This window comes from Malania oleifera, chromosome 5 (genome assembly GCF_029873635.1).
Source record: "Malania oleifera isolate guangnan ecotype guangnan chromosome 5, ASM2987363v1, whole genome shotgun sequence".
NCBI classification, from domain to species: domain Eukaryota; kingdom Viridiplantae; phylum Streptophyta; class Magnoliopsida; order Santalales; family Ximeniaceae; genus Malania; species Malania oleifera.
In genome coordinates this window covers 52,580,104-52,591,365 of record NC_080421.1, presented here as the reverse complement: position 1 = coordinate 52,591,365, position 11,262 = coordinate 52,580,104, and the positions used below count along the sequence as shown (strand labels likewise).

Genomic DNA, 11,262 nt, shown 5'->3' with positions numbered 1-11,262 from the left:
AACCAATTGTGAGTAATTATTTTTGTTTAAAAAGTACATTAAATGGGTTGCCTTTGCCAGATAGTGCATGCCTTTGAAATTGTGACAATCATTATTTTTGTTTAAAAAGTAGATTAAATGTTTTGAAATGCCAGATGGTGCGGTCCAAAAGATGGTAACAAAACAAAATTGGCAAGCCAAGCCAAGCCAAGCCAAGCCATCCCGCGTCCCGCCAATTACGCATTGTGTCTCTGCTAACTTTCCTCCCATGCCCATCCATTTTAAATTAACTTTTTTTTTTTTTTTTTTAATTTTCCAAAATTTCAATTTCCAACCCGCGTGGAGCTGGACGGCTGGACCTACCATCTCAATCCACGCAGCAGCACCGGCACAACACAATACAAAAAGCTACGAAGCAAAGCTCCCGGACGCATTACACGCTCTAAGGACCAAAACCCAAGCACCCGAATTCGGCAATGGAGGGAGGTGGGGAGGAAGAGTACCTGTTCAAGATCGTGATAATTGGGGACTCCGCCGTCGGAAAATCCAATCTGCTGTCGCGGTATGCCAGAAACGAGTTCGACCTCCACTCCAAGGCCACCATCGGAGTGGAGTTTCAGACGCAGTGCGTGCGCGTTGAGGATGGTAAGGAGGTCAAGGCCCAGCTCTGGGACACCGCCGGCCAGGAACGCTTTCGAGCCGTTACTTCTGCCTACTACAGGGGTGCCCTTGGTGCTCTTCTCGTCTACGATGTTAGCCGCAAGGGTACCTTCGAGAGTATTCCCCGCTGGCTCGACGAGCTCAACAGTGAGTTTTGCTCTTTATTTGGTTCTAGGTGTTTTTCTTTTTCGGTGGTTTTCCTTTTCACGCACAAGCGCGCGCGCGCGCGCACACTGAACAGACTTTGTTTTTTTCATCTGAGCCTGATTGCTTGATGAGAAAAATGTGAAAAATAAAGGGAAATCGAATATAAGATTGGTCATAATTTGGGACCTAAGAAATAAAATACGCGTGATACTGCCTCGGCTTCAATGTGTATTTTGGGCTTAGTTCACAGAATTTGGTTCTCTGACTATGAGCTTTAATTATTTTAATGATTTCTCAGCTTAGTGCTTCTGTATCTGCACTCTGATGATTTTTAGTAGGTTATGGCGCACACATATTCGCAAAATATTGCGAGAAGGCACTTATCAATAATATGATTTGACAATTTTCCATATTGTAGATGTGATGATGTAAGAGATAATTTTTTCTGAACATCTTGAGAAGTTATTCAAGCTTCTAATCAAGGTTGTGTTTGTAGACTAGATTGAGCTAGCTGATTCGGAAAAAATGATATCTAGAGAAAGGAGGAAAAAGGAAAGGCTGTAGGGGGGGGGGGGGTGTCGTGGAGGACTTCTTCTATATGGGGTTTAATCCAATTACAGAGGACTCTAAATTCTTTTGGTGTCATAAAATGGACTTATTCCCAGGTTAGGTTTCACTGATAAATTAGTTAAAGTCCTTTTCTGATGGTATGAGTGCTATCGTGTTGTATAATGTGGGCTTGCAAAACATGAGCTGATTGGAGCTCACTCTAGCCAGCAGATAGAAAGCACTAAAACCGGCATTGCTGTGATTTAGCATGGATGTGGGCAGTGAACATTTATTGAATCCATCTGCTTTTGAAAATTCTAGATTTGTTGCACTTTTCACGAGTAAAAATATTTTGAATTTTTGTGTTCTAGCTTCACTGCTGATTCAGTTTACTGTTTAAAGTTATCTTTATCAAATATCAATGACAGCTTTCATATAGGTTCCACAATTATGGATGGACTGCTTTCCTAGAAATTATACCTTTTGGTGCAAATGCTTTAGCACCTAAACACCTATCTGTGCCCAACGTCCTTGATTGAACCATTTGATCGTAATCTATTAAGAAGCTCAAACAAAAAACTGGTTTTGATATATTTGGAGTATGTGATGGTGAAAATACATATGTGGGAACCATTTAGAATTATGAATCTATGATTTACCCAACTCATAAGTGAAAAACCACTTATCATTACTAGCATCCTATTAAATCAAACCTTTTTATCAAACCACTATTTGTGAAAGAGCTAGGTGAATCATTATGACATTCTTCCAAATTGTCATACCTAATCATAGCATATGTAGAAAAAGCAGGACGTCTAAGTGAGATAAATACAGATGAAAAAATGTAAGGCAGCAAATGCTGGGATTAAACTGTAGCCGTATACGTGAATAGTAACATATACGTAAACAGTAACAAATTCAGCTTTATCTAATACCACTTATTTTATACCCAATTAGCCTCACAAATCTCCCCCTCACTACCAATTTGGGGATGTTTCTAATCTTTAAGATTTCCTTTCAAAAATTCTAACTTTTGTGCCCCCTCCAGCTCAATCCTCGCGCTGCTCTTCATTATTTTTCAGACATTTACAATATTGGCTAAGTTCAAGCAATAATTGAACTTAGTTTCATTTACTACCTTGGTCAACATATCGATGGGATTCTCCTTCATGTCTATTTTCTAGAGTTGAAACTATCCATTATTCATTATATCACGAAGAAAGTGATACCTTACATTAATGTGTTTAGATCTATCATGATAAGACCCGATTCTTTGCTAAATGGATAGCACATTAATTATCATAGTACACCATCACCTTTTCTTGGTGAATTCCCAATTTTGCAATCAAACCAAGAATCCAAATGGCTTCTTTTATAGCATTTCCAGCAGTCATATATTCTGCTTCCGTATTAGATAATGCAACTCCGTGGGTTGCATAGTAGACCTCTAGCTGACTTGGTCCCTTTGCCAAAGTAAGCAAATATTCTGTAGTAGATCTTCTATTATCCAGATCACCTACATAATCTGAATCTACATATCCCACAAGAAAGTTATCTAAACTACTAGGGTCTTTTTCAAAATTTCAAACCAATATTCATGGTACCTTTAAGATACCTCAAAACCCACTTAACTGCGTCCTAATGCTTTTTATCTGGATTATGCACATATCTACTAATTACACCAACAACTTGAGAAATATTTGATCTAGTACATACCATCAAATACATGAGACTTCCACCAAACAAGCATATGGTATTCGTTCCATATCTCTTCTTTTTTTATCAGTGCTTGGAGATAGTTTTGCATTGAGTTTAAAATGGAGAGCTAAAGGACTACCTACTGCTTTTTTATTTTCTTTCATGCCAAATTGTTGTAATACCTTCTTCAAATATTGCTTCTAGGTTAGGCACACTACACCCTTTTCCTTGTCACAAGTGATTTTCATTCTGAGAATTTTTTTGGCTTCACCGAGATTTTTTATCGGAAATTTCATCTTCAATTTGGTCTTCAATTCTTCTATCTCCTTTGTACTTTTGACTGCAATCAACATGTCATCAACATACAAGAGCAAATATATGAAAGAACCATCATTCAATTTCTGAAGATAAACACAATGATCATGTTGGCTTCTTATGTAGCCATGGTCTTTCATAAATTGATCAAACTTCTTGTACCATTGCCTTGGAAATTGTTCGAAACAAAGACCTTTTTGACTTGCACATCCAGTCTTCTTTGCTTATTGTCTTGAAGCCATCTGGTTGCGTCATATAAATTTCTTCTTCAAGATGTCCATGCAAGAAAGTCATCTTCACATCAAGTTGAACCAAATTCAAATCGAATTGAGCTACTATGGATAGAAAAATTCGAATAGAGGAATGCTTCACTACTGGAGAGAACTTCATTAAAATCAATTCCCTCATTTTGAGCATACCCTTTCGCCACCAACCGAGCCTTGAATTTGACTTTCTCTTTCTTACGTGGATCTTCCTTCTTGGTAAAGACCCATTTGCAGCCAATTGTTTTCTTTTCTTTGAGCAACTTTGCAAGTTCCCTGGTCTCATTCTTTTGAAGAGATTGCATTTCTTCGTTCATGGCTTTATTTTATTCCATTCCACATTTTTAGAACATGCAGCAGCTTCTTTATATGTGGAAGAAATATCGTCTTCAACTATAGGCAGGGCATTCGCAAGCATGTCCGTATACCGCATTGGCTTCTTAATCTCTCTTCTAGGTCACGTGGTCGCAATAGACTCTTCTTGCTGTTGTGCCTCTTTTGTTGTTTCTTCCATTTCATCGTCTCCATCATTTTCTTCTGTGACTGGAGAAGTATATTTAGATTGAGGTCTTATAATGGCCTTTTTGATTTATACATCTTGTAAATTACCTTTGTTAGTTTTTTCCATGGGTGCATCTTCTTTTCTTCTCCCGAGCATTCGATTTTCATAAAAAATGACATTCTTGCTAAATATCACCTTTTTCGCTTCTTTACTCCCCAAACTGTAACCTTTCACACCACTACTAAAGCCAAGAAAAATGGCTTCTTTTGCTCGAGGATCAAGCTTACCATCAATTAGATGGTAATAAGCTAGACAACCAAAAATATGTAAGGAATCATAATCAGTAGTAGGTTTTCCATTCCATACCTCAATTGGTGTTTCTCCAAGCAATAATATAAAAAAAAGAGATATGGAACGAATACTATATGCTAGTCTGGTGGGAAGTCTCATGTATTTGATGGTATGTACTAGACCTGATATTTGTCAAGTTGTTGGTGTAATTAGTAGATATATGCATAATCTAGATAAAAAGCATTGGGAAGCAGCTAAGTGGGTTTTGAGGTATCTTAAAGGTACCATGAATATTGGTTTGAAATTTGAAAAAGATCGTAGTAGTATAGATAGCTTTCTTGTGGGATATGTTGATTCAAATTATGTAGGTGATCTAGATAATAGAAGATCTACCACATGATACTTGTTTACTTTGGCAAAGGGACCAATCAAATGGAGGCCTACTTTGCAAACCCACAGTTACATTATCTACTACAGAAGCTAAATATATGGCAGTTGGAGATGCTATAAAAGAAGCCATTTGGATTTATGGTTTGATTGCAGAATTGGGAATTCACCAAGAAAATGTGATGGTGTATTGTGATAATTAAAGTGCTATCCATTTAGAAAAGAATTAGGTTTATCATGCTAGAACTAAGCACACCGATGCAAGGTATGACTTTCTTCATGATATAATGGATGGTTTCGACTCTAGAAAATAAACACGAAGGAGAATCCCGCCAATATGTTGACCAAGGTAATAAATGGAACTAAGTTCAACCTTTTTTTTTTTTGATCCGCAAATGTAAATTATATTGATCAAAATGGATATGTACAAAAATTCTAGGGAAACCCGAGAGAGGGAAAGCCAAAGTTCCCATCAAAACAATTACAATCAACCTGGGCCCCCAGGGGCTTAAAATCCATCAAACAATTCAAAAAGTCCAAAGACATAAACAAAAAGAAACTCAACAAAAGCACAAAGGTACCTTTGAAACAAATTCCAACCATTGCTTGAACTTAGGGAATATTGTAAAAGTTTGTAAAAGAATAAAAAGTAGCGGGAGGCTTGAGCTGGAGGGGGAGAGAAACAGAAGTTAGAATTTTTGAAGGGAAATCTTAAAGATTAGAAACATCCCCAAATTGGTAATGAGGGGGAGATTTGTGAGGTAAGTAGAATCCACCACCAATTTGTGGGCTCCACGACAAAATAATAATAGAGAGAAGAGAAGATTAAAGAAGGTGGTAGATGGTGTAAATTTGGTCAAAAAGAGGTGGCAGTTGTTATTACTATAGTATTGCACAGTACTACTACAATACTTGTATTTTGATTATAAATAGGTTCATCCCATCTTATTTCAATCATCCCCAAAAACTTAGAATTCTTTGTATTTTGAAGGCTAGTTAGCCAATTTTGTATTTGAGTGTGGAGAGAGAATTTGAGAATTCTTTTGTATTGTTGTATTCTTCTCATTTGAATTAGCGAATTGCTTCTAGCTGCTTCGTGGTTTTTCTTTCCAAATTGGAGTGTTTTCCATGTAAAATTCTCAATGTTGTATTTGTACGGATTGTTTTTCATTGCCTTTCTCTATATTAATTTGATCTTGAATTGGGTATAAAATAAGTGGTATAAGATACAAACTGATTTTGTTATTGTTTACATAAATGTTACTATTCACGTATTTAGATACTGTTCAACCACGCTCCCAACAATTGGTATCAAAGCCAATTGAGTGTTTTTTTGCTTCTTTACTCCACAACCTGTAACCTTTCACACCACTGCTAAAGCAAAGAAAAATGGCTTCTTTTGCTCGGGGATCAAGCTTACCATTTGTTTCATGGTAATAGGCCGCACAACCAAAAATACGTAAGGAATCATAATCAGTAGCTGGTTTTCCAGTCCATACCTCAATGGGTGTTTTTCGTTTTAAGTATTGCGGATGACAGTTTTTTGATGATATAGCTGGCGAATGTAACAGCTTCTGCCCAAAACGCCTTAACTAAACCAGCGTTGGATAGCGTGCATCTTACCTTTTCCAGCAAAGTGCGTTTCATTCTTTTTACTATGTCATTCTGCTGTGGGGTTCCCTTCACGATGAAATGCCTCCTGATTCCCTCATCTTTGCAAAACTTTTGAAATGGATCAGACTTGTATTCTCCACCATTGTTTGATTGTAGGCACTTGATCTTTCTTCTGGTTTGGTTTTCAATCATCTTCCAAGCTAAGAACACATTCAGGAATTCATCTTAATGCTTCATGGTATACACCCAAAGTCTTCTAGAGTAGTCATCTACAAAAGTGACGAACCAATGTTTGCCACCTAATGATGGAGTATTAGTGGGACCCCACACGTCAGTATGTACATAGTCAAGAATGCCTTTTGTTTGGTGGACAGCAGTACCAAACTTCGCTTTTGTTTGTTTTCTAAGTACACAATGTTCACAAAAATCTAATTTACAAGTTTTGACACCTTTCAACAAGCCTTGTTTTGCTAGCCCTTGCATAGTTTTTTCATTGATATGTCCAAGTCGCATGTGCCAAAGCCTTGTAGTATTAGAAGTGTCTCCTTCTGATTTTTCCACGGCGGTGTTGGCTCCACCTACAACTATGTGTCCTTGCAAAAAATATAGGTTATTTCTCCTTGTGCCCTTTAAAACAACAGGAGCAACTTTAATCACCTTCATAACTCCATTTTCAATGGTAATTTTGAATCCTTTGGAATCTAAATAACCTGCTAAAATCGAATTCTTTTTCAAATCAGGTACATACCTGACATTTGTCAGCTTTAGAGTTGTTTCATTATGCAGCTCCAATCAGATAGTACCAACCCTTTCTTTTGACATGGATAGTCGTCTTCCATTAGTACTTTTCCATCATCTACTATTTCGAGACTAGTGAAATAGCTTTTATTGTACGTCATATGGTGGGTGCATCTCGAATCTAGGATCCATTCATCAGGCTGACATTTTGTTGTGGAGATAAGTGCTATGTCTATATCCTCATTAGATTCATTAGCTACATTAGCACTTGTCCTGGCGCTCGCATTCTGCTTCTCCTTGTGCTTCAATTTAGGGCAGTCTTTCTTCTAATGGCCTTTGTTGTGACAAAATCTGCATTCATATATAGCAAGGGATCTTCTTCCATTCGTAGAAGCTACTCTCGATTTGGAGTGAGAGTTGTTCCTTTTGGATGTTTTGCGGCTTTTGGACCTCCCCCCGTACCACCATAGCTTCCGATGCATTACTTTCAACTTCTTTATCCTTTTTACAGACTTCATGATTCATCAATGTTTCTGAGACATCCTTAAAAGAGTATCTTTCCCATACATTATGTTGGTTACAAAATGCTCATGAGGACTTGGCAAGGAGTTTAGCGAAATAATAGCTTTATCTTCATCTAAATTTAACAAATCAACTAGCAGTTTGTTGATAACATTCAAATGCTCGATCATAGACATATCTTCCTCGTATTGGAATCGAAAGTGCTTCTTTTTCAAATGCAGCCTATTTTGGATGCTCTTCATCGTGTCTTCCAACTTTTGTCATAGCGTGTTGGCTATGTTTTCTCTCATGACGGCCTACTTGACATCTTTCGCGAGGAACAGCCGAATCATCCCGCAAGTTGTTCGATTCAGTTGCTTCCAGTCAACCTCCCTCATGTCATCACGTTTATCTTCCAACGTTATGTCTAGTCCTTGTTGATTAAGGGCATCCATAGCATCACACTGCTACATTCCAAAGCTATTATTTCCATCAAATTTTTTGACTTCAAACTGTGTGTTTGAAGCTGCAACAGTTGTAGCTTTGTAACTGCTTGTACTTCTGTCTTCGCTTGCCATCTTTCTCTAAATCATGTACATTGCTCTGATACCAATTATTGGGAGCGTGGTTGAATAGTATCCATATACGTGAATAGTAACATATATGTAAACAGTAACAAATTCAATTTTATTTGATACCACTTATTTTATACCCAATTCAAGATCAAATTGATATAGAGAGAGGCAATGAAAACAAGTCATACAAATACAACAACGAGAATTTTATGTGGAAAACTCTCCAATTTGGAGAGAAATCACGGAGCAGCTAGAAGCAATTCACTAATTCAAATGAGAATAATACAACAATACAATAGAATGCTAAAATTCTCTCTCCGCACTCAAATACAAAATTGTCTAACGAGCCTTCAATATACAAGGAATTCTAAGTTTTTGGAAATAATTGAAATGAGATGGGAGGAACTTATTTATAATCAAAATATGAGTACTGCAGTAGTACTGTGCAGTACTGTAGTAGTAACAACTGCCACCTCATTTTGACCAAATTTACACCATCTACCACCTTCCTCAATCTTCTCCCCTTTTCCTTGTTATTCTTTTGTCGTGGAGCCCACAAATTGGTGGACTCTACTTACCTCACAGCATATGGTCGCTGGAGCTTTTGAGTTCCTCTAGGATACACATTTTGAAAAGGTCTGGACTGTAGTTAAACGATGGATGTCCAGAGAGCTGTTGTATCTGGTGTTTTATCCTATTCTTGGTTGTTCACCAGGGTTACGAAGAACTAATTGCGGATGTGCATATTAGTCTATATTGTTCATGCTTTTAGGATAACAAGAGCTCTTTTTTTTTCTCACGCTTAAAAAGAAAACAAAAGATAGAAAGTTAAAGAACCTATTTTTTCTCTTTATACTAAGAATTTTAGAAAATTAAATGGTACCCCATAGACTTAAAAAGTAATCTATCCTGTCTTTGGTGTTTCATTTGTTTATTTGTTTCATCTCTCAGTTTTGGAGGTGTACATCTTGTGAAAATTTGTTCATGGCCTTTACTGATTATTTGTTCTTCTGGATCATATCATGCGTTCTGTTTCCCTCCAATTTTCTGTTTGATTCTTATATGAGAAATTATCCATTAAAACATTTGTTATTAAAGATGAATGAGTTCAACTCTTCATGATATTTCATGCAGCTCATTGCGATACTACAGTGGCAAGAATGCTGGTTGGAAACAAGTGTGATTTGGAAGAAATTAGAGAAGTAAGCATAGACGAGGGCAAAAGTCTTGCAGAAGAAAAAGGATTGTTCTTCATGGAGACCTCTGCCCTAGATTCTACAAATGTCAAAAGTGCTTTTGAGATTGTTATTGCGGAGATATACAACAACTTCAGCCGGAAAGTTCTCAACTCTGACTCCTACAAGGCTGAATTATCAGTTGACCGGGTGAGCCTGGCTAAGAATGGAGCTGACTTATCGAAGCAAAATGGGATCAATCTCTCCTGCTGTTCGAGATGATTTTTGTTCTTACATTTACCAGTAAAGTTCTGGCCGCCTCGACTTATCTTCAAATTGTTTGGGTACACAATGATTCCCCTGGCAGAGCTGGTTAATTCAATATATCATGATACTTAGTTTGGGGGATTTCTAATTAAAATGCTAATAAAATCATTTTAAAAAAGACTTTACTGCTATATACAATTTGGAAGCAAACTCGTGTGCTTAAAACCAGCAGGATGAATTTTAGGAATTGTCGAAAGTTCCTCTGTTCCATTTCAACAGGGATGAAACTTGGGGGCCCAAGCGGCCAGAGCAAATTAAATAGCATAGCAAAGGATATGTCAGAAATAATTGTTCCCCTTTATGCAAATGAGCCGTGCCCATCTTTTGCATTATTACAATCACCATGTGCATTGCAGCCTCTGAAATTATAGGACTTAATGAAAAGACCCCGAAGTTCTAATTAATTTACTTGGACATAGATTATTATTATTATTATTATTATTTAATTCCAATCATAGAAAATCAGAGCAAAAATTAATCTGCATACTAAATTGATGACCTTTAAGCAGGCCTGGTAGGAGGGGAGCAGTCTCATGATATGATGCTAAAGGTAAGTTAAGATTATGGATTTTGTTTGGGGAAAAAAAAAAAAAAAAAAAGGAAAAGAAAATTTTAAGAAAAATTATTTTTGATCATGTTTTTTTCTACATCAATATTATCAAAATTAAAATTTTTTAATATGATTAAAAAAGCTTAGCAAAAATCAAATGCCAATGATATGTGAAATTAAAACTTTGTTAATTGATTCATTATATATTTTATTTTCTTTTTCACGTAATAACCAAATATAAAAAATAGGATTATTTCATATTTTCCTTTCTTTTTCCTTATGTTTTTTAAGTTTCAAATAGATCACAGGGGCTGTTTAGTTGTGAAAAATATTTTTTTCTTTCTAATTTTTTTCCAAAGAACTATAAGAATTTTCCTTTTTTTCTTTTTTCTTTTTTAAATTTTTTCAAAGCTTGTATAAAAGAAATAGAAAATGTAGAGTTTGTTTAAATGAGAAAAATAACTTTTCATCTTTTTATTTCTACATTTCAAAATAATAATAATAAAAAAGATAATTAGTTTTTTAATTTTCTAAAATTTGTACAAGGTAGTAATATATAGAATCATGGATTTTGGGGATTGAATTTGGAAGAAGCTCTATACATAATCCATATAAATTGAAGTCTAAGTTTTAAAATCCATGTTGCATACACAAACTAAGAGTTAGTGATCATTTGAAACTATTTATGTAGAAGTACATTAATAAAAAAAAAAAAAAAGTGTTGAAATTTGATAAGTGTTGATGATTAATGCGGAATTTGAAAATTGTTGAAATTTGTAAATGTAAGGATCGTAAAATTATTTTAGGTGAAAGCCTGACCACATTATATAGAGTCTTAGTATTAGATATATGTATTAAAAAATGGAAGAAAAAAGATAAAATAAACCATTGTAAGATAATTAGGTGGTGAAACTTAAAGGGAGAAAATCTAATAAAATTTAAAGATAAAGTGATCAAAGATGGGGATTGGACTATAGAGGATGAGATAGAT

General features: G+C 35.8%; 1 protein-coding gene across 1 annotated transcript; it reads left to right on the top strand.

Moving 5' to 3' along the window:
* The first annotated feature begins 290 nt into the window (after positions 1-290).
* Positions 291-9,852, top strand: LOC131155532 (ras-related protein RABA5c-like). The gene is made up of 2 exons (XM_058108749.1): positions 291-786; positions 9,354-9,852. Exons 1-2 carry the CDS (start codon positions 456-458, stop codon positions 9,674-9,676), a joined length of 654 nt encoding a protein of 217 aa, XP_057964732.1. The 5' UTR covers positions 291-455; the 3' UTR covers positions 9,677-9,852.
* Positions 9,853-11,262: the final 1,410 nt, after the last annotated feature.

Coding starts and splice junctions, on each gene's coding strand:
- LOC131155532 (XM_058108749.1), top strand. CDS start 456: ATGGAGGGAGGTGGGGAGGAAGAGTACCTGTTCAAGATCGTGATAATT. Junction 787..9,353: donor CTGGCTCGACGAGCTCAACA/GTGAGTTTTGCT, acceptor TATTTCATGCAG/CTCATTGCGATACTACAGTG.